The sequence below is a fragment of the Neovison vison genome, chromosome 1, assembly GCF_020171115.1.
Source record: "Neovison vison isolate M4711 chromosome 1, ASM_NN_V1, whole genome shotgun sequence".
NCBI classification, from domain to species: Eukaryota; Metazoa; Chordata; class Mammalia; order Carnivora; family Mustelidae; genus Neogale; species Neogale vison.
The window spans coordinates 287407650-287432190 of record NC_058091.1 but is presented as its reverse complement, the minus strand read 5'-3'; the positions used below and the strand labels follow the sequence as shown (position 1 = coordinate 287432190).

General features: G+C 40.3%; 1 protein-coding gene across 1 annotated transcript in view; it reads left to right on the top strand.

Moving 5' to 3' along the window:
- WDR70 (WD repeat domain 70) overlaps nucleotides 1–24541 on the top strand; it is a 307839-nt gene that overhangs the window by 229950 nt on the left and 53348 nt on the right. Inside the window, exon 11 of the mRNA XM_044232523.1 lies at nucleotides 21984–22083. Within this exon, the coding sequence (XP_044088458.1) occupies nucleotides 21984–22083 (100 nt within the window). The remainder of the gene's footprint in view (nucleotides 1–21983; nucleotides 22084–24541) is intronic.

The window sequence follows — 24541 nt, the reverse complement described above, 5'->3', positions numbered from 1 at the left end:
CTCAGCCTTTGTATCTCCTCCAGCCATGGAAAACCAGTCTTCCATCAAGGCCCAGTTCAGATGGGTCTGCCAAGAGAGAAATAATTGTCCCTTTCTTTGCTTCCCCAAAGTATTTTAAATCAGGAATATATAAGAGGTCAAGCTCTAGAGTCAGACTTTGTAGATTTAAATCCCACTTCTAAGGATATAACCTACCTCCTCATCTGTAAAATGGGAGGTTTTATGAAGATAAAATAAAACAATATAAATAAAGGGGTTACCCTGGGAATGGCACATAGTAAGTGCTTATTAATACATGTGATTTTTTATAGTGATTATTATATCTTGAAACCATGAAAGTGGTTTCATTCTTAGTTACTCATAGTTGTATACTTTTTTGTCTCCTTTGCAAGATTGGCGGTCTTGGGGGCTCCAGGGCCCTGTGGTAGTTATCTTATTCCTCAGGGGGCCTAGGACAGTGCCTCATTTACAGTAGGAACTCCATAATTGAATATATGAATTGAGAAACCAATTGACTGTGGATATGGAACAACAGCAATGGTTTGGTCTTCCTTCCATTGAAACCATAGTGTCTTCAAATCCAAATTTATTTCTATTTTATTTTATTTCTTTTCAGTGTTCCACAATTCATTGTTTATGCACCACACCCAGTACTCTATGCAATACGTGCCCTCCATAATACCCACCACCAGGCTTACCGCAACCCCTACCCCTCTCCCCTCCAAAACCCTCAGTTTGTTTCTCAGAATCCCCAGTCTCTCATGGTTTATCTTCCCTTCCAATTTCCCCCAACTTAACTTCTCTCCATCTCCCAATGTCCTCCGTGTTATTCCTTATGCTCCACAAGTAAGTGAAACCATATGATATTTGACTCTCTCTGCTTGACTTATTTCACTTAGCATAATTTCTTCCCATCCTATCCATGTTGATACAAATGTTAGGTATTCATCCTTTCTGATGGAGGCATAGTATTCCATAGTATATATGGACCATATCTTCTTTATCCATTCATCTGTTGAAGGGCATCTTGCCTCTTTCCACAGTTTGACGGCTGTGGCCAGTGCTGCTATGAACATTGGGGTACAGATGGCCCTTCTTTTCACTACATCTGTATCTTTGGGGTAAATACCCAGTAGTGCAATTGCAGGGTCATAGGGAAGCTCTGTTTTTAATTTCGTAAGGAATCTCCACACTGTTTTCCAAAGTGGCTGGACCAACTTACATTCCCACCAACAGTGTAAGAGGGTTCCCCTTTCTCCACATCCACTCCAACACATGTTGCTTACTGTCTTGTTGATTTTGGCCATTCTACCTGGTGTAAGGTGGTATCTCAATGTGGTTTTGATTTGAATCTCCCCTCTGACTAATACTGATGAGCATTTTTTTCATGTTAGCCATTTTGTTAGCCATTTGCACGTCTTCTTTGAAGAAGTGTCTGTTCATGTCTTCTGCCCATTCTTGATGTGATTATCTGTTTTGTGTGTGTTGAGTTTGAGGAGTTCTTTATAGATCTTAGATATCAGCCCTTTGTCTGTAGTGTCATTTGTGAATATCATCTCCCATTCCATGGGTTGCCTCTATGTTTTGTTGACTGTTTTCTTTGCTGTGCAGAAACTTTTGATCTTGATGAAGTCCCAAAAGTTCATTTTCAGTTTTGTTTCCTTTGCCTTTCAAGACATGTCTTGAAAGAAGTTGCTGTGGTTGATGTCAGAGAGGTTACTGCCTGTGTTCTCCTGTAGGATTTTGATAAATTCCTGCCTCATGTTGAGGTCTTTTATTGATTTCGAGTTTATCTTTGTGTATGGTGTAAGAGAATGGTCGAGTTTCATTCTTCTACACAAATCTGAATTTAAAAGGATAACACTTTGTTTTATTTTCTTTATAAATTACTGCCCATTTTTACTCTGACACCCCCTCTCTTACATATACTGTGGCGTACACACCTTAATCATGTCACATACTGACTTCTCACTGGCATCACATAAGTAATTAGTTTATACCCAAGTGATAACTTTTCAAAAAAGAATTAGGACTCTAACTCATGTGAAGAAATGACAGGAAGGCTAAATTTGTTAGCTTTTTGTTGTTTAGGTGACTCATTGTTTTTAATTAAATATAGATAAGAGTCTCTAAAATTATGAACATTGTTTAACATAGTTATAGATTAATGCTCCCATACTATCTCTCTTTTACAGTGAAAATGGAAAATACCTAGATATATACATACCCATTTCCCATAAAATATTGAACATGCTGGTTACATAAGAGCTATATATTCACAGATGCTACCTTTCCAGTGGAAATACAAATAGAACCAACTCTCTAATCCTATGTGATAGGGGCAACCCCTATTCAGGGGAAGCCTGAATATTAGACTACCAGACAATTGCTTGTCATCTCTAAGTGTACTGTGCCCTCTCCCACTGTGCCCTAGAAAATATGTTTCTTCTGCCTGCTACATACCTTGCCCCTTTCTCTTCCTAGTGAACTCCCAGCAATCTTCCAAAACTGTCCTTAAATGTCATTATCTCTGTCAAAACATTCCTGCCCCTAGGTAGAATTTGTTCCTCGCTCCTCTCTGCCTGTGTGAGACCCCTTGGAGCTCTCCTCCCACACTCTACTGTGAATTCCCTGAACAGCGGCCATCTCTGTAGCCTCAGCTTCCCAAGTATTTAGAGGCCCTAGAAATGTTCAGAGTTTGGATGAACTGGGGAATGAGTTGAGTAAATTAGAAATCCACAAATAGTCCCAAATCCAGGATTTTGGTAAGAGGGATAGGCTAGCAACTTGCTTTCTCCCAGCCATTTGCCAGCCATATTTTCTGTTTTAAGACAAAATCAAACATGTGAAGCTTTAGTTTCATTATTTAGTTTCATTTTATCTTCCCATTTTTGCCAGAAGACCATTTGTTCAAGAGACTGGAAGAAAAGAACTGGATACTTTGCATTTGGGCTACTCAATTCCTGATCTGTGTGCTAGGAGATTCTCTTTGGTACTGATCATATTTTCTATCAATAAGAGGAGTCTTAATGATATGTACACATTTCATTCCGTAATTTTCATTTCGGCAAGTTCTTAGAAAATGACTATAAATAGATTATTACTTTGATTTTTTGGGGGGGGAAGTGTGCTCTACATCCTAAGTAGTGTATGTTTTTAGATAAGTATATAGACTATATAGATTTTAAGGTAAATGCTTTGCTAGTTAGAAAACAAATTATTAATACTTCTTAGTTGTTTGTGACCTAATGCAATAACCTTGACATTTTTGTTTTGGTTAATTTCTTTGTTTTATTAACCACAGAAGTTGAATGTAGATTTCCATTTGAGTTTCATGTTTTTGGTAGTCTCGTAAATATTTTTAATTTCAATTTCTAATTATTCATTGTTTTATAATTCTGTTTTTTAATTTTTTTTATTGCTGCTCTTTACTATTTTCTTCCTTTTTATTTGTTCATCTTTTTTTAATTTCTTAAAGTGGAAGCTTTGGACTTTTACATGAGACCCCTTTTTCTTTTTTATATATACATTAAATTTCCCCTCTAAACACTTTGTATCTTAGTTGGCTCGGGCTGCCATAACAAAATACCATAGACTGAATGGTTTAAAAAACATTTATTTCTCACCATTCTGGTTACTGGAGAGTCTAAGATCAGTTCCTATTCAGTTCCTGGTGAGAGCCTTTTCCATCGTTTGCAGATGACAGCCCCCTCATTGCTGTGTCCTCTTCAAAGGAAGGGGGCGGGTAGGAGCTATGGCTATTTTCTAGTATCTCCTTTGGATTTCTTTTTTAGGCCATGGATTTTTTAGAAGCATGTGATATAATTTTTAAAAATTTTTCTGCCATTCTGTCAATCGATTTCTGCTTGAATTCCAGTGTAGCCTGAGAATATATTTGTATGATTTTAACTCTTCAAAATTTATAGTCATGCGTTTTCTGGTCCAGCATATAGTCTATCTCAATAACTGTTCCATGTACAGTTTGAAAAGAATGTGTATTCTGCTGTGTTAGGCACGAGTGTCCTATAATGTTCATTAGGTCAAGTTGGTTGATAGTATTGATCATGTCACTTTACTGATTTTATGTCTACCTATTTTACCAGTTGCTGAGAGAGAAATGTTGAAATCTGCAACTGTTATTAAGGGTATGTCTCTTAGACTATTATTATTCTATTGTTTCTCTAGAGAGTCTTGGGTGAGAGCACATAGTCTGTTTTTCATCTTTCTCTGTGACATCTGACCTTTGCCTAGAAGGGGCATGGGCCAGGAGGTAGGAGAGTTTCCTATCCTTTATTAACAGTAGATGCTTTTTGCTTTAAATTGAAGTAGGATCTGGACCACAGCCCAAGGCCAAAGCTCATCACCACACCTGTGCCTGCCACTTATGGGTAATGTGAAGGGTCTTAGGAGCAAATACACTTATAGATACATAGAACAAAACATATATTATAGAGGAGATATTATAGATATAATAGATACCTATTATATCTATACTATATAATATATATTTATTATATATAATATATAATTATATCTATATGTAATATATATTATAGAATATATAGAACAAAACATATTAATAAATAGCAGATCTTCAATATTTTTCCATTAAAACTCAGATGAAAAGGAGTTTAAGAGAAAATCTGAGCTTGTGGAGATAGCACAGTTTTATAGATAAGTAAATGTTTTCCAAGATCAAGGTAAATGTTAAATAACTGGGAGAGGTTTTTGTTTGTTTTTTTGTTTGTTTTAAACTCAACATTGTATCCTTAGTATTCATGCCCAAAACGTACTAGTCTGCACAACGGAGGAGTCTATCTATTTTGGTTAAAATAGTTTCAGTGCATCCTTGTGCTTATACTTAATGATATCTTATTAATAAATGAGTTACTTTTTTTTTTACTTCAAATTAAAACAATTTCTTTTGTTATGTTATCTTAAGGCAGTCTATTTCTCCTCTGTTAGCCTATTGTTACAATGTGGAAATAAGGTGTGTGGGATCTCTTAGTTTATTGCTAAGAGAAGCCAGAAGTCCCTAATTTCTTGAATGCCTGTATTGTTATAAATTCCTATTTGTTTCTTCCATCTTCTGACTTACTTTAATTAAAAACTTTAATGAAGACACTTTTTTATTTTTTTAAAGATTTCTGTGTCATTTAACTGCTTGGTCGTTATTCCTTTTTTGTGGATAGTTGAAAGATTACATTAGGCTCATTAACAAATGTAATGAACAAAGAAATATAAATATAATGCTATTTAACAAGGAAAAAGTTATTAAAATATTTAGAATATGAATTACAGTATAACTTGAAGGCAGGGATTGTGTTTTGGCTTCTGTTCCTACAAGCATGGCATAATGCCACAGAGCTAGAAAGCAACCAATAAATATTTGCTTTAAGGTGATTTAAGTGCGTGAAATTGGAACTCTTGCTTTTTTGAAATAAGTTAATGCTATCTCAGTATAAGCAAAATATTGACACTATTATTTTTAGTTGTGAAGGCATTTTCGCTAACAAAGTGTACATTTAAAGAAAAGAAAACCTACATCTGTAATTGAGCTAAGTTTAAAGTTACATTATACAGGCCTCACCTTTGACTTTGGGGGCAAAAATGCATATTTAAGCCAGTTAACTGTGGCATGTAATCCTCGGAGAAAAGGTAAAAGATCACTTGACTTCTGCAGTACACGTTTTACCAAGATTTAAACTGGGCTCTATTTTCCGTTTTCTATCCGGCACCCCCGGTAGTATGGTTCGTTGCTGCTCTGTTCTGGCTCGAAGTCCAGTATGATCAAACCTGTGGTTCTGCAGATCGATGATACAGCCTTCTTCTGGGCACCCCCGGCCTTTGGTAATCCCTTCCCTTTTCCTGTCCATTTCTCTCTTGTCATTTCACCTCCGTGGGGATTTTCAAACTCAGCCAGATCTTCGGTCTACCTTGTGATTCCCACCACCTGCTCGGTTCTCTCTCCTTCTCTATGTGGAAGAATAAGGAAAATGGGCTAGACCTCTGTCAGACGTTGCCGCCTGATGTAGGTGAATGTCTCTAGGTTGATACCTGCTTGTCTTCAGCCTCCTTCCTTGCAGGTCCTTGCAAGAGGTCTGTCTTCCAGCACCTCATAACCTTTCTGCCTGCGTGCTTGATTGTGACTCCTTTCTTGATCAGTTGCTCCCTTTCCTGAATTTTCACCCTTTTCATTCCTGTTGGCTCCTCAAATGCTCAAGCTCCTCTGCTTTTTATTTACTTGATTTAACAAAAGCCTTTTCCAACTCTTCCTTCTTTTTTCTATCAGGTATCGACCCAGAAGAGACTATATTCGCTCAGCCACACAGATTCACCAAAACTATGCCAAAATTGCCCACTACAACTTCACTTGTTCTCAGGCATAGTCCTCCATTCCCCAGCTTCAAGCCCTCACCAGCTCTCACCTGGACCACCGTGGGTGTTTACTAACTTCTCTCCCTTCCCCCAGTCTTCCCTTTTCTAGTTTATCTTTCCCACTTCTGCAGAACGATCTTTTAAAATACAGATATGATCATATCACATCTTTCTCCTTAAAGTCCTCAGAGGCTCAACATTGCCCTTGGGTACAAATTCAAACTCCACAGGAGGATATCTGAGGGCCCTAATGATTTGACCTCCAGCTCTCCAGGCTAATGTGCTACTGGTCTGTCCTTGAGTCCCACCTGTGGTTCCAAAAGCAGTGTGCTGTTTCACAGTTCAGAATCTTTTATATTCTGAGTCCCCTAGTGGAATAACTTCCGCTTGTACTGCTAGTGATCTCCTACTTATCCTTCAAAGACAGGTGTCAAGCATCCTCACCAGGTTTTACCTGATTTCTCTCTCCTCTACTCCCAGCCTATCACCATTTTGCTACCATGGCAGAGTTGACCATTATTCTTGGGCTTATTATATAGTTTGTGGATACTGTGCTTATTTATTACACAAAGAATTGCAAATATTTTTTTAATGTTTTCTTCCACTTCTAGACAGATCTTCTTGAGAGTAAGGAACCATTTTACCAATCTGTGACTCATCTACAACACCTGGCATAGTGTCTTGTACACAGCAAGGATTCCATAGATGTTTGTAGAATGAGTGAATAAACCGTTGCATTAATTTTCACATATATTAACCCATCCTGCTTCTCTAGACTCAGTATTACACTTTTAAAGTTAGATAATAAGTTTTGGGTTGTATGTTTTTGACACCACTGTACTTGAAGCTGGCTACTGTGTCATATAGTTTTAAAAACACTTAAAGAGCAGGAGGAGAAGGCATTTGTAGCTAATGACTTAAGAGAGTTATCTGAATATCGAGGTCTTTTCCTCATATTGCCCTGGTGCCTGGTACAAGTTCATCCGTTCATTCTTTTCCTGACCAAAGTGTACAAAACTAGAGGAAAAATTTTGTGATTTTATGATCATTTTTCTCCTTGCTTCCAATCTCCCTCGCTATCTCCACGGAACTGCCGGAGAACTCTGTCTGAAATGTAGATCTGATGGTTGACTCCTCTGTTCATGACTCTTGAGTTCTTTCCTTTCTCCTACACTTTGTCACTTCCACAGCCTCCCACTTTTCCAAATTTAAGGTCTTGTTCTTAGGTGGACTTCTTTTGAAAGTTTGTTGTCACTCACAGAACTGTTCAGTGTCCCTTTTGCACCTGTAGTTGATAACACTCACTATCCTCTCTTCCAAGCATATTGTTTTGGAGGATAAATATAACAACACATTGGTAATGTTTACGTTAAATGAGCCAGTCCTCTTTGAGCATCTGCTGCACAGGCGCAGAAACAGATAAGTGGTTTTAGTTACTGGCTGCCAGGGGAACAGAAGGGTTGCCACAACAAACTCAGCAAACAACCCCAAAAGTCCCCAAGAAGCATAAACTCCTGCTGCTGGAAAATCAAAATTAGTAAAGGATTGTTGTGCATTTTTGTTGCTTGATCTTAGCTTTGTCCCCTACGTCCTTACGGAGAGATTGGACTATTTTCTGCAGCAACTGGGCCATCTTTCGATCTTTAGAAGAGTACATTCGAGAGTCACTTAGCTTTTGAAGGGATCTGAAAACTTTCTGGTCGCTTTGTGGTCGAGTTGGCTTGTGCTCTCCTGGAAGCTTGGTCTTTTGACTGACACTGATAAGGTTGGTTCCGAAGAAACCCAGCATCCTCTTTGCCCTGGCGCCACTGGGCCTCGCCACCCTCCTCCCCCCGCCACTCCCTCTTCCTCACCCTTCCTTCTCTGCCACCTCTCTATCCCTCACTTGAACCGGCTGCCAGAGTTCACAGACAGCTGGGCAGAGAGTGGCTAAATCTGCCCAGCTGCCCGGGAAGCTTGGCGGCCAGGCCGAGGGAAGGAAGCATCGGCTCTCTTTGAAGGTTGGCCGCCAGTGAATCTCAGGCAGCTGGACTTCAAAGGGGGGACCGCTGGGCTTTCCCTCCTGTCTAGGCAGGTCATTCCATAGCACTGTGCTTCCGGTGTTGGCGTAGTGGCTTTCAAGTTCCTCTTCAATTAAAAAGCTGAATGGAAGGCTGCACTTGTGTTCACATTTGTGTTTCTTGTGCCATATAAGCGCTCCAAGACCCTCACCCCCTTCCTTACCCCCTACTTAAGACTAAAGGTGGAGGGGAAGGGTAACATCATCCGAAGGGCAGCTAAGGAGATTCACAGCAGTAAGCGGGATTTGCTCCTTGCCGGTTGTAACTTGTGTTATTTACCGAGTTTTAAATTACTTTAAGGACTCGTTGTGTGATCTTCGCAAGTAAAGAACGTTGGCTTATGGGTTGCTTAACTAGTGATCTAGAATTGGGTTTAGTTGTGACCGTGGTTTTATTTGTTTCCACAAGCTGGTATAGTGCTCACCTACTACGCTTCACTCTCTGGTTCTACTTCCCCACTTTCCACTTGCAAATTTCTTTGGTGGTTACGGGTTGGAGGGGGAGGACTGGCCTCCTGAGGAAAGAGCGAAGTTGCTGCACAAAAAAACAAAGTCCAGGCCTTTGTTGCTCAAGTCAGAAGAGCTGTGAGTATGTACGTGTATGCTGCTGGATAGGAGACTAGGCACTGAAGCCGGGTGCCTGAGTTCAAATCTTGGCTGCCACTTAGTGATCATATGGCTTGGGCAACTAACCTTACTTACTGCGTTGTCCTTCTGGAAAGTGGTGATAATAATAGTATTTATCTCATAAGGCCATTGGAAGGTTCAAGGGGTTAATACATAGCATGCACTAAGGACAGTATCTAGTCCACAGTAAACTTCCAGTAAATGTTAGCTTTTATTATCATGTACCAGATCCCATTGACTGGGGCTAGAGTGGAGGTGAAAATGACTGGGTTAAAATTTTTATTCCCCCTTTATAGATTAAAGATGGCTTGTTTCTGCTTTAGATGGAATTTGTAATAGAATCCCCCCCCGCAAAATCCTTATTAGTGTTTAAATAATGTATTATGTATTTTGAAGGAGAAAAGTTATTTCATGTTATCTACTCTCCATTCCCCCCTCCCTGCACTGTATTTTTTGGGGGTACAAGGAGATACAATCATTTAGGACCCTTATTATAATAATCTGTACAAATCCAAAAGAAGCCTGGTAAAATATAATAGCATATATATATATACACACACACACACACTTCAGTACATAAATATAAAAATATATGAATATATAAACTAAAAGAGATGATTTAGTGAAGAGTACACTTTCTGGAGTTAGAATCAGGGTTTGAATTTTTGCTATAACAATATACTAGTCATATGTCTTTCAGTAAGTCACCTTGCTAGCCTCAGTTTTCTTGTCTGTGAAGTGACGTGATTACATACATCTCAGGAGGCTTGTTCTAAGGATGAAATTAGAAAGTGTATGTTTTACTGCACCAAGTAGCAGCATGTTCAATAAACATACCTGTTGTTATTGACACCACCATTGGTGTTACAAATTAAATTCTTACTGAATCACAAGGAAGCCTTTAGTTTATGGAGCAGTGGTTGCCTCTTCCTGAGATTTTTATTCTCTCTGGGTCAGAGGCCAGCAAACGGTGGATCAAATCCAGCCTGCCATCTCTTCTTTAAATAAAGTTTTATTGGAACACAGCCTCATCCATTTGTTTATGTATTATCTATGGCTGCTTTCATGCTACAACAGCAGAAACCAATAATTACAACAGAGACTGTAGTCCTCAAGGCCTAAAATATTTACTGTGTGGCCTTTTCTAGAAAAAGTTTACTAACTCTTGTTCTAGATATTGTATTTCCCCAATTAAAGTCCAGAGAATGTTAGCTCTCTCAGTGTTAGTAAGTAATATGTGTATTTAAAAAGTGCCATGGTCAGGGACGCCTGGGTGGCTCAGTTGGTTAAGCGGCTGCCTTCGGCTCAGGTCATGATCCCAGCGTCCTGGGATCGAGTCCCGCATCGGGCTCCTTGCTTGGCGGGGAGCCTGCTTCTCCCTCTGCCTCTGCCTGCCACTCTGTCTGCCTGTGCTTGCTCTCGCTTCTCTCTCTATGACAAATAAATAAATAAAATCTTTAAAAAAAAAAAAAAAGTGCCATGGTCAAATAAGCATCAGAAATGTTAGAGAGGTTGAGTTATTCTAGGACTGCTATTTAAAAGACTCTGTCTTTTAATATACTAATGTGCATTGTGAATTTTCAAGACAAGGGCATGGTTTTTAAATAAACTCTATTTTCCCAGGCTTCTTTGGCCCCCACCCCCACACCCACCCACCCCTGGAGAGGGTGATGTTGCACAAAACATCTTCTGGGAAACCTGCTTTTAGGCTGTTTCTGGAAGGACTTTTTTTCTTAAATCATTCTTCTTGGTGATTTAGGTGATATCCTCATTTGGAAACCTATAGAATATCATCTCATTTTTTTTCCCCAGTGAAAAGTATACTTTGCTTAAAATCGGAACAGTAAAATATCTCAGATATTTAAATGTTCTAATCAGATAACATCCCCATCTTTAAATGATCCTATATGATGTCTGAAGATTGAACTTGGAATCTCAAAGTCCAGAGTTTCATTTTATTCCTTCTGCAGATTCCAAAAGCTTGGGTTTTCTGTAGGGCTTTAACATTTTTTTCCACCCAGCTTTCAGAGGCATAAATCTAGAGTGCCTAACTGGTGTACCAATTGATTCAGCTAGGGTTTATAGGAAGGGAGATTAATGTGAAGGTAACTTGTGCCTTAGCCATAAGGGGTTTGTTTTATAGACTAAAGTAAACACCTTGAATTTCAAGTTGCAAGCACACGGGGAGCCAGAAGATTCCAGAGCAGTGGCGTCATATGCAGCCTGTGACTCACACAGCTCAGTGGCTGAGCTTTCTCCTGCAGCTGCAGCTTCCAGCTGGTCATCAGATAGAGCCCTAGGTAGTCACACACTGCAGTCACCTGGCTTCAGATGACCCAACAGGCATGGAATTGCAACATTGTTCAGTTATGAATGAAGGCTGGCTATCTCGTTGCCAAACATAGTTGGAAAATAAATGCTAAGTCATACCTGTTTTCTGAAATCACAGTGGTTACAACAGTTAGCCTGGACTAAGCGTGGAGAACCCTGCTGGAGAGAGAGTTCAGCCCTGCTCATAAATGTTCACACTTGCCCATTCTGTCTCTTTCTCTTGCTTGTAAGTTTCCCCATTAAAGGCAGAGGCCAGATCCTAGTCATTTTCATGCCCTCTAAACCTGGCTTGTAGTTGACGCAGTAAATGTTTTATGGAAGAATAAGAGATCGATGTGTGTCTCTCCCTTTTCCAACTTGCAAATCGTTTGAAGAACATTCCATGTGGTCTCTTCATTTATGTATCTCATTGTTGTGTGTATAATGGGTCCTCAGTAATTGTGGTTCCCACTGTAAATGTGGATTCTGAAAGTTTCATTTTCACACTTTTATTTTATGGGGGATGATGAATATACTTTTCAGAAACCTTTGTCAGATTATTACTGTCTTTTGGCTTTAAATTCAGAGGAAGGGAGGGCGGGAGAGAAGGAAGGAATGAGGGAAGGGAAAAAACATCTTGGCTGGAGCATAATTATCTTCTTAAAAAAAGTTAGAAACTTGGAAAATTGTCAACTTAGTATGAAATATATTATTCCCTTGAAACATCCTCAAAAGTTCTGAGTTTCATTTGCTGTATTTATTAAGTCTGTTCCTCTTAAAAGTACCATGATATGTGATGTATAACATATTATACTGTTCTAAAACTCATTGGCATTCTTGGAGTTCAGATGTGTCTGGGAAAGACGGAATCTGAGGCTGACCTTGAAAGGAAGGATTGGAAATGTGGGGAAAGAGCTTTTATCAGTACAATAAGGAAAAGCAACTTAAACACAGTCCTCCCTTTCAAATCCTCAAAGAATGAGCTTTTCCTAAGCATTCTCTTCTCTCACTGCAATATTGTCTGCTGGAATCCTCTTATTCGGTGTCCCAAGATTCTATACAAGAATGGCTGCAACTGGTTGGAACCAGACTACAACTACCTAGAGACAGGGGCGATTCCAAGCGACCACAGCAAGGATTAAGAAACGTTGCTAGAGAGAATTCTTGCTCTTACAGGCAGGTGCAGAAAGGCAAAAGAGGAGCACAGTGATCATGTAAAGTACAACACATGATAATGTTGAATAAATTTTAAATACTGGATTTCAGGACTGGCTTATGATGGATATTATTTGGTAGCATGCTGAGGTAGGGAATCAGCCTTCTTTAAAAAGTTATGCTCCTGTAGTATCATCTGACTGAAAATAATGCCAAATACATGTGATGTTTACTATCTGTCAGGTACTGTCCACATCCTTTATGTTATATTAGTTGACTTTTGCTAGCCTAACAAACTACTCTAAAACTTAGTAACTCCAACAATAGACATTTCTTGTTTCTCACTATTCTGTGGGTCAGTTGGGCAATACTTCTGGTCTGAAATGGCGGGGCTGATTTCTCCTGTGTTCTTGTTGCATCTACTGTTAACTAACAGCTGGACGGTCTAGGATGTCCTCACCCACATGTCTGGCTGTTGGCAGGATGTCAGCTGGTGCTTTGGGGATGACTGGGCACATCTCTGATCATCCAGGAAGCTAGTCCGTGCTTTTTTACAGGATGACTGGGTTCCAAAACCAGCAAGAGAACAAGTCCCAATGTATATGCCTTTATAGTTTTCTGCTTGTGTCTTGTTTGCTAGTGTCCTCGGTTAGGCTTCTCCAAGAAGCAGATGCTAAGGCAGCCTTAGATGTATAAGAGATCTATTGCCAAAACTCCTACAAGGGGAAAAGTGAGTGGGGGAGCCAGACGAGGAGGCTAGAGAGTACCAGATGGTAACACAGGTCCGACTCCTATGAAAGAAGGAGGGAGGGAAGGGGGGATTTGGCATTGACTAGGAGGAATCTCAGACAGCAGCACAGTTCTAAGAAAGCATTGGCCGGCTAGTGGGAAGTCCTTTTGCCAGAATCACCATAAGGCTTTATTAACCTGCTCTAGCTATGACCCATCATTGATCACAGGAGCTACAATTGGGACTACTACTCCATTAAGTCTGTAGTCAGCAGTCCCTTTGTGTAAGGACTAGGAGAATTATTGCTCCACTGAGTAGCACTGTCCTTTTTCTTAGGAATCTGGCTACCTCTGTAGTCGGTAGGCTCCTGATCTGAAAATAGGCTTAGAAATGGGACTAGAAAAAGGGATCATGACTTTTTATTGAGGTGACCACTTTCAGACTCCTCCTCCTCTGTTCATCTCTCTTTTTGATGGTAGAGATCAAGCATTACCTTTGTTGTCTGCCCATCCCTTATGTCCCTAGGAATGCTGTATTCTCTCAACCTTCTCCATAACTCCCTGCACGTCAAGCCCCCTTGCCTGCCTCTCTGACTTTGCCAGTCATTATGCTTTATGTTACAGTAATTGCAACCTTTTGACTTCTAGTAATTAAGCACTACAACCTGGCTGTTATTAATTTGGGCTTCATGATCCCTGTTAATTTTAATGGTCTAGCTCTGTGACATTAGCCCTGGGCTGCAGAGTAGAGCTGCCATTGAACTTCTCAGTGATGCTGGCTCTCTCCCCTGTGCTTGCTGATGTTCCCTGTAAATGGTGGTTCTTCTGGGCTCTCCCATGAAAAATAATCTGTTTTCTCCGGCCTGACATAATGTATCCATTCCAGTATGCCCACTTCCCTAGGCCTTTTTATTTCCTCTGCTGGGACAGTCAGAGTGTTTTTATTTTACTCAACATTGGACATCACTTTTCTAGGCCCTTAGCAGCTTGTTTGCCCCATATCCTGGGTTCCTTTTCCAAAAATCCTCACCTCCCCATGCCAAAATCAAGGAATCCTGCTTATCTAGTCTTACATCAAAGCCCCATTGATTAGACATCATCACACTTTAAACTCAAGACTCGTCATGGCTCCTTCCAGTAGCTGCTAGCTAATTTGTCCCAGTAGCTGCTAGCTAATTCTTGAATTCTTCTCTTGGTGGGTAATCTCTTTCCTCCTCTCAGCCACTGCAACAGCCTCCAACACCTCCCACCCTGCCCCAGCTGAGTCGTCCTGGGATTCAACTCGAGTTATTAGTCTAGAAGCCAGGAGGAGGAGGAGGTAGGGAAAGGTCCTAATGGGGGAGGGGCGGTTGTAGCATTTTCCAACACAAACGAAGTTCTAGCTCTTCCTAGGGCAAGAGTGGCCACCCCTCTAAGCTGCGAGTGTTCCAAGGGCATCTGCAGATCCAGCGTTTATGAACATCCATCCAGATAGCCTATCCTTATGTTTCAGGGTCTCAGGTTTTCCCAGCTAGAACCCTGACCTTAGAACAACAGACCTGCCTTGGTTGAGCATTTAAATGTCCCCAGAGCTCTATAAATCTAACTAACAGATCACTTTTGTCTGTTGCTCAGCTCTGTCCGTTCTTCCACTGCAGGAGATGAGGGCCTCTTCAAGAAGTATGAAGTCAGCCCTCTGGCTCTTCCACATCGTCTCCAACTGTTAATGGCCCTCAATTTCTCATTATCCCTCTGTAGGGTATCAGTACAACTTAGCAGTAGCCAGCCAACACCATTATTTCTGTAGGCATTGTGCCTCCCATGTCTTTTAATGAGCCAGTCCCACATTCCTATCTCACCCTGATGTTGTTGGATTCCTTATAGCAGCACTTGTGTTAGTCTGGGTCCTCTGAAGACAAGACACCGAGATCAGGATTAAACATGTGAGATTTACTGGGGACAGGCCTAAAGGGGGTAATGGGTAGGGAGTCTATGAAGTCTGGAAAGAGAGCATGATGCGGGTCACACCTCTGTGAAAGGAAAGAAAGAAGCATTAAATGTTCATCTGCGGATGAATGAATAAATAGAATGTGATACATTTATACAATGGAATATTTTATTTGGTAATAAAAAGAAATGAACTACTGATACATATCTACACTGTGTGGATGAACCTCAGAAACATAAGTGAAAGAAGCCGGTCACAAAAGATAGCTCATTGTGTGATTTCATTTAGATGAAATGTGCAGATAGACAAATACACAGAGACAAGCTACAGTAGCAGTTGCTTGGGGCTGAGGAGTTCGGAGGGAAATGGGCAGTGATTGCCAATGTGAATAGGGTTTTTTTCTGGGGGTGATGGAACATACTAAAATTATGGCTGGCCAACTCTCTGGAAATACTAAAATCGGTGAACTGCATACTTTAGGTAGACAAATTCCATGGTATGTGAATTATATCTCAATAAAACTGTTATAGTAAAAGAAAAGAAAAAAGAGGGCTGTGCAGAAAAACTCTTAGACTGTAGCACAGTGTCAAGAAAGTTTCATGCAGATTGGCTGGGAGCGGTCCTTGGAAAGCCTGGCCGAGTTACAGAGGCAGGGGGCATGGCAGTCAGTTACGGTTTTTACCCTGGGAGATGTGACAGGCACATTTTCATGGCTGCATGACCTGTATGCCCAAGCAAGTCACATGTCCATACCCAGAACCCAGGGTTTGAGAAGAAAACAGCACATCTTGATGAAAAGAACAGCAAAGTTGTATTGCAAAGACTTGTGCCATGCTTGCATCAATTCATCAAATTTTCCCAATAGCTGACGTGGATATTATTATTATTCTCATTTAATAGATGGCAGAGTGGGGCATAGGGAAATTAGTTCACCCAAGATCGTTCAGATGGTAAGTGGTGAAGCCTGGATTTGAACTCATCAGTCTGGCTGCATCATCTGTGCTTTTTATCATGATGTCATATTTTCACACACTGTATTAATCTGAATTCCACAGCATCAGTTGGAGAGGCATTACTGTCCCTTTCTCCTCACTAAAATGAAGGCTTCGTGGCAGTAGGGAATGGTAAATCATGTTCATATGACAGTTTCTGTTGTTTTGTACATATTCTCTTCATTCTCCTTACTACAGAATCAGAGAGACAGGAGTGAATTATGTTCAGTCTAGACCAGTATTTATTCTGTTCTTACTCTTGCCATTTAAAAAAATCCTGGCGTATTTTTATCCTGGTGTAATAGGTAACTCTAACGTGTGATTGCAAATGTAGAGTTGCTTGGTTATTGAAACTAGGTTCCCAAGGAGAAAGAAATTTTTTAATCTATTGACGGGGTCCTAGAAACAGATTTGAGAGGACAGTCAAATGTTAGTACCCTTCCTCAGTTAGGGAGCCCTGCATTTGCTTCATCTTGCTCTTGGGATTTGTATTCTGGTAGCACAGTTGCGTGCCCGCAACTTTCTGAAAAGAGGTACCTACTGCAGAGTTAATGAATGTGTGGTATTGACCTAAGGCAGGGATTAGAAAGTCAAACGTAACTCCGTGTCTTTGGGAGTTGAGGAGAAGGGGAGGGGTGGGAAGATGTGTACAGTATGTTATTTTAAAAATTAACAAACTGAGAAACAGAAAGATTAAGCAGTTTGGCCAGGGTCAAACTAAAATGTAACAGACTGAAAATTTAGGTGAAATCAGCTTGGCTGTAGGACCAGTATTCTTTCCGTTAAATTTTCCTCTATTTTCAGCCCAGCAATTCATTTAAATCCCCTCATTTAAAATAGTTTATTCCAAAAAAAAAAAAAAAAAGTTTATTCCACTGTCTCTATTAGTTACAAAACATATTTTGATCATTTTGAGGGCTGTCATTCCTCTTGCATTGATTGACACACACTAGAACAATGAAGATCCTGGGATCTAGGCAGCCCGGGGGTGTGAAATCACTGACCATCGGTTACAACTCAGAATGTTTGGATTATGTTTAGGATTTGGGGAATGGTATATCTAAGACTTTGTGGAAGATGTCATATTTTTCTATGAGAATTTGGCAGACGGTTTTGGAGAAGAAAAGCTGGAATTAGTCAGCACAGCCATGGAAGACGGGACCAGGAATCATACGTAGATATTGGACTTCTAGGAAGGAGTCTTGGACCCAGTTTTAAAAAAGTGTTCCCAGTTAGAGCCACCCAGAAATGGACTGATCTTGCTTGTGAGGTAACGTGTTCTGTGCTGCCAGAGGCTCCTGGCCTTCTGCTAAGAAAGGATCGAGGGACAGTTTTACCAATTGGAGTTTGTATGGTACGATCTCAGGAGAGGGCCCTTAAAACGCCAGCATTTGTGCTTGTGTTTTCCATCACTATGAATCTGAGACTTGATACTCTCCAAATCATAACCGAAGGCCCTCCTAAGAATAGGAAACCTATATAATGGAGTTAATAATCTCAGCTTCCCTGAAGAACAATGTTCTTTGCTTGGGATGATCATAAAATCAGTTAAAGGAGAAGTCGTGGTTTTAGATTTCTCAAGTTATGCCAGAAGCGTTTTTAGTCAGGTTGACGCTGTTTCCAGAGCACAAGTGTGTTTGTCATCTATTTTATGCAAGTTTAAGATCACCTCTGGCTCTCATTTTATTTCATTAGAATAAACTTTTTTTATTGGTTAAAGTGAAGTTAATAATTGGAGAGCACTTTCGACATGAAATCTGTGAACTGTTAATCGGAAGTGAGGACATTTTGCTTTTTTAATTTTATTAGGTCCTTTTAAAAGAGGAAATGACTTAGATTATTTTGTGTGCAATCTCTCTTGAAATCTTAATTTTTAATATGCGGCCGTTTGTTGCTCTAAAAGACTGTTGCACTGACATGTGAATTACTATGGCAGCAGGAACCACGGGAGTCAGAAAGATGAAGGGGGGGAGTTGTTTTGTGGTGTATATTCACACATTTTGCCCTATAAATAGTGAATTATAAAAATTTCAAAACACCCACCCTCTAATATAGTGACCCTTTAAATAAAGTAGTACCTAAAAGAGGAGACATAAAAGTGGGGCAGATGAATATTTGGTTAAGTTCTTTCTTACTAGATTAAGGCAAAATGACCTGTTGTCACAATCCCTTATTCCCGTCAGTTCCTGTATTACAGTTCCATCTCGCCGGTTAGATCCAGTAGAATCTTAAGTTCTGAAACAGTGCTTTCTCTTTGCTTGAGTACCAGGTGGCTGTATGCCTTTAAACCCTAGGGCCCCTCTCAGGGCAGTGAAAAGTGGAAGCAAGACCCATCTAGGGAACGGATTCGCAGCCTCATCTCACCCTTCTCTGAGCAACAAGGATGAGAATTAGACAATCACAGGGAGAAACCTGCTTGCCGTGGGGCTCACGCTGAAGTTTATATGATATGGTTCCTTTGGATTCTATACCTTTTAAGGTTCTTTATCCCACTTTACTGCTATATGTTTATATACACACGTCTATGTATATGTGTATATTTATGTGTTCAAATGTTGGCATTCAAAATCTGTTTTGTCCTATTAATAATAAAAAATACATACTTATCAGTTTGTTGAAGTATAAAATATTATATATACTCATTTTTGTTTTTTCCTTAAGAATCACAGAGCTGCCAGTGACCCTAGAAGTCATCTGGTGCAATCCATTTATTTTACAGCAGGCAGACTAGTGATCTGGAGAGACTAATTTGTCCCCAGCCTCACTGCTAGTTTTTATTGAATGAAGTCTAGATTTTCTGTCTCCTGGTCCTGGCCCAGTTTTACTATCCTGCACTGCCTTACCGGTCCTGAAATGACTGGTTTTCCTTCTATGTGGATGTGTATATATATTAATGAGCATTAAAAATAAACAAAACATTTGAAACAAATAAACAAAAAACTAAATTAATTTCACTGAGAGGCCAAATGTTAGTACAGACTTTTTGGTAAGCTGCTACCAATACGATATCTTTCAGAAGTTCTATTTTTTTTAATTTTTTAAGATTTTATTTATTTATTGGACAGAGAGAGACACAGCGAGAGAAGGAACACAAGCAGGGGGAGTGGGAGAGGGAGGAGCAGGCTTCCCGCTGAGCAGGGAGCCCAGTGCGGGGCTTGATCCCAGGACCCTGGGATCATGACCTCAGCTGAAGGCAGACGCTTAACTGAGTCACCCAGGCGCCCCCAGAAGTTCTATTTAGAATTTAGTAGTTGATAACTTGATAAAACGTGACCAAGTGGCAGATTTTCCTAATTGAGTTTGGTAGCAGAGTTTCATTTCTCTGAGGATCAAAATACTCCCAGAGTATCCTCCGCATGTGCCCAGAATGATCTTTTTAAAATAAGCAAACCTAGTCACGTTCTCCTCTGAGTAATCACCATTAAGGAGCGCCCTTTTGCCTTCAGGATAAAATCCAAGCCCTTAACATGGCCTGTAAAGCTCACTGGGATCAAGGCCCTGCTCGCACCATCCCCCCGCCTCTCCTTTCCCTCCAGCTGTGGTTTGTGGTTCGTGGTTCGCTTCTTTTAGTTCTTCGACCACAGCTAGCTCTTTTACCTTTACGCGCTTTAGCTTTCCATTGCTTCTTAACCAATTACACTATTTAGTGCCTTAAAAAAAAATAATCACCCAATTTATTATTTCACAGTTTCTGTAGGTAAGATGTCTGGCATGGTGTGGTGAGTTCTCTTCTTAGGGTCTCATCAAGCTAAAATCAAACTGTTGGCCAAGGCGGTGGCTCTCCTCAGGGGCTCAGGGTTCTCATTCAGATGCACTGGTAACTGGCAGCATTCAGATCCCCATGTCCCCGACACATCTTTAGAGTCAACAGTGGCATGTCCAACACTTCCAGTCTCTTATTTACCCTCTGTCATGTCTCTGCAGCTTTTTCTTCTGTCCTCAGCCAGGAGAAAGTTCTGCTTTCCCCGTCTCATGTGACTACTTCTGCCCCACCTGGGTAATCCAGGATGATCTCCTTCTTTGAAGGTTAACTAGTTAGTAACCTTAGTTATACCTGCAGCATCCCCTTTGCCATGTAGAGTGACATGACACCAGGAAATGGAGGTCATGGGGGTCGGAATTCTTCCTACTACAACACAGTACCCTGTGACTGGAATATTCATTGTTAACCTCTGCGTCCTCCTCGGTCATCTGCTAACTCGTGCTTTCATCCACTGGGTCTCAGGATTTCTTTCTGCCCCCCTCCCCCTGTTCTCAGGTTTGGATTAGGCATCTCTCTTCAGTGCTCACTTATTACTCCTCATGTCCCCATCGTACCATTTGTCACTTACGCTTACCCGTATTCCTTCAGGGGACTGTCAACTCTCTGAGGAGAAAAGCTGTGTTTTTCTTGGCACATTTGTGTTTCCCTGTTTAACCTGGTGTCTGTCATATAGTTGATGCCCAATTAAAGGAGAAGTTGAATCAGTAAATTATTTGTATCTGTGAAAGGTGGAAACATGAGCAACATGTTTAATACAAATTTCTAAGTATCAGAGGAAGAGAGAGGACAAATTAAACTCAAGATATACAAATTATTAAAAACAAAAATGAAAACAAAACCCAGCCTGCTTTTGTGAGATAATGAGGTGCTCCTCATTATTGGAAGCTTTTAGGTAGAAGCGCACAGACAGGGGGTCGGGGGTATTGATGTGAAGCTAACAGACATGAGCTCCATTTTGTGACTCATCTTGTTAGGGTTGATGTAAGACTGAAAGAGATGGAGTCACTTGTATTCCTATCCCTGTGGCTCCCAGGAGAGACCTCCATGCTGTGTCACCAGCCGTGTCCCTTGTCCAGTCACTGGAATTACCCAGCCTGGTGGAGCTGAGGTAATCAACTCCCTAGTTTTTGCCTGCGCTGGTTACTGAATCATAACAGAGTGACAAGATTAGTTTAGTAGAGTTACCTGTATAAGTCATTAACTATGAAGAAGCAACACTGCAAGTAAAAAGACTACTAACATACATGACTAGAGAAGTAGTATCCTGTAGAGTGCAAGAGTGGCCTTTTGGTTCAAACACTGAGCTGTACCACTTACGAGCTATGTGACCTTACCTCAGGTACGTAAGTCTTTGTGGTTCTGTTTCCTAATCTGTAAAACACAGATGATAACAGTAGATCCTAACTTGTAGAGTGATTGAGAGAATTGAGTAGATGAGACAGTAAAGGGTACAGTGCGTAGGGTACGATTAGCATTGTATCAGGGTTGGCTCTCCCCCTCTTCCGCTCCACAGCAACATAATCCTACAGGCACGTTAAAGAGAGTTCAGGACCTACAATCACATGCACGGTGTCTGGCATATACTAGGAGCACAATGAGGCTTGAACTCACAATGCTGAGATCGTGAGTCCCATGCTTTACTGACTGAGCCACCCAGGCAACCCTACAATGATATTTTTTATTTAAAAAATGATACGTTCATTTGTAATTTTTATCCAAATTTTTCAATTTTATTTGATTCGTATTTACCATAGGAAATGGTCCCAATGACTTTATGCTCTGAGAACTAAATACTGTGCCAATCTTGTGTTGCTCAGAACTTGCTAAGACAGTCTGAAAAAATGGGACTTAATCTCTTTTTTATTTTTAAAGCAAATGGATGTTTTAAGAAACCTTTTGAATTATTTTCCAGAATAAAGAAAACTATATTCAAGTAAAATTCATATTATATCGTTTTCTAGATGATAAGGTAAAATACTCCTGCCTTCAAATTCTCATTTGAATTCCGATGAGATATTAACACTTTGCTTGTTTTTCAAACAGGTTCATCCCAAATTCCACTATAAACAGGCTCATGACCCGGGCACAGACACTTCTTGTGTGACTTTTTCCTATGATGGTAATGTCCTTGCCTCTCGTGGAGGTAGGTTAAAAACTTTCTTTTGGATGTGTGTCTTTGTTTAAAAATGATCATAATTAACAGATGTTACTTTAATATCCTAACAGTAAAGCTCTCTGTCCTTTTGTTAATGTACTTTTGCCAGTCTTTTTTTTTTCCATTAAAATGCATTTCTAACTTGGCAATATTGTTTTCTTAAAAGATATCAAATAAAATTTAGAAAATATATACTTTTTGCCTAAATTTTTTTTAGCTTCAAGTTCCATCAGAGTTTGAGCCTCCAAGGATGACCTTTGCCTCTAACTTAACGGAATTTTATAGATGATGTTCAATATTCTTCCTATATTGTTTTATAATTTAGAGTCTTCTCTTGGCTCACCATGTTTTTTTTTTTTCCAGTTTGAACACTACCTCAATTCAGTTAAAAAAAATTGTGTACTTCAATGTTAGTTTTTTTTTTTTTTTAAAGATTTTATTTATTTATGTGACAGACAGAGATTACAAGCAGGCAGAGAGGCAGGCAGAGAGAGGGGAGGAAGCAGGCTCCCCGCTGAGCAGAGAGCCCGATGTGGGGCTCGATCCCAGGACTCTGAGATTATGACCTGAGCCGAAGGCAGCAGCTTAACCCACTGAGCCACCCAGGCGCCCCCAATGTTAGTTTTTAAATAACTTCATAGTTCTCTATTTAACCACATTCATATGGTTGAATGTGGGTTTTTTCTCGCTGAATCTTTCTCACATCAATGAACCAAGTGTTGATACAAGAGAATAGAAAGGGCAGCTTATGAGCTGACTGAGCCAGCCAGGCAACCCTACAATCATATTTTTTATTTAAAAAATGATACATTCATTTGAATTTTTATTCATATTTTTCATATTCCCATTATAGGAAGTGTGAGATGTGACTGAGAATCTTCCTGTAGGCCCGTTTGTGGGGAGGGAAAAGAAACAGTGGAGTAGGAGCCATTACAGATGGCTTTAAATATCACATAAAGGATTTAGTCTTTATTCTGTAGGCCATGTTAATCTAGCAACGCTACATTTGGTCAGTCATTCACTCACTCAACTGCTCTATGTTGAGCAACTACTCTGAGCAAGCATTGTGTTAGGTGCTGGGTCTAAACTGTGAACATCATAGAAGAGTTCCTTTCCTGAGAGAATGTGCTCTGGTGTAGAGGGTAGTGGGAGTGAGGAAGAGATGGAGAGATTTGGCCCGGCTCTTGTTCAGTTCAGCCATTCCATGTCTGTGTACCTTGGGAACTGCATCAGTTTCTCTTTCTTCTGAGGAAGCCTTGTCTGTTATATCCAAACTATCATCACTTACGTAATTGTAAAACATCAAAGCACATGTATTTTCTATTTATGATCTGTATGGAAAAAGGGGGGAGTCTGTATAAAGTGTGTATTTTGGTCCATCAGTTCTAACCTATTTGAGTCCTGAGAGGACTCTTAATTAAGACTGTATATACTCTTTACTTACAAATAATGGTTCTTACCTCGAGTGTATACCTGAATCTTCTGAGGAAGTTTTTCAAATGATAAACGTTTCACTTAAAAATTCTCACATTGGGGCGCCTGGGTGGCTCAGTGGGTTAAAGACTCTGCGTTCGGCTCAGGTCATGATCCCAGGGTCCTGGGATCGAGCCCCAAATTGGGCTCTCTGCTCAGCAGGGAGCCTGCTTCCTTCTCTCTCTCTGCCTGCCTCTCTGCCTACTTGTGATCTCTGTCTCTCAAATAAATAAATAAATAAAATCTTTAAGAAAAAAAATTTTTTTCACAGTTACCCTTACAGCTTTAGAATGGTGTACCCAAATCTCCAACGTGGAGTGGGGGGACGAGAGAAGAATAAGAGGGAAGCATAGTTTGAAAATTCCCTCAGAGGATTCTAAAACAGGCCATCCCCAAACCAGTTGATAATTACTAGAAGTATAGGACTAACCTCATTTCAGTCAAAGCCATTTTGGTGATAATTCTTGCCTTCCCCTTCCATCCTGTAATAGCTGTTGGGTAACACGTCGCCAACACAACATGTATGCTCTATTCTATCATTTTTCTTCCTGGATGTATAGAATTTGGCAGATGGAATTCTAGTCAGCAGAGTCCCCAGGTGTTGCAAGGTATTCTAGCTAGCCCCAGAACCTGTCAGGTTAGCTAAACTGTTTAATGCAGATTAATGTTTTCTTATTATTTGAGAATTACGAGGATATGTAATCTTTTTTTAAGACCAAAAGAAAAAAAAAAAGGCGAGTCTTACAAAGTCCTTCCATTTTAAGCAGGTCCCCAGTCCGGCCAGTTGTGGATTAGTGCACCTGCCAAAAGTTGGGTTTCAGAGGGAGGGTCACTTGGGAGAGAATGGAGATTTTTATTGAAATTTCCACTCACCTCACTTGCACCTGATACTGATTCTTTATTGGACCCAAGGGGTTGAGGCAGGTCTCAGCTGTGGACATGGGGGAGAAAAGAACAGCAAAGACATTACTTA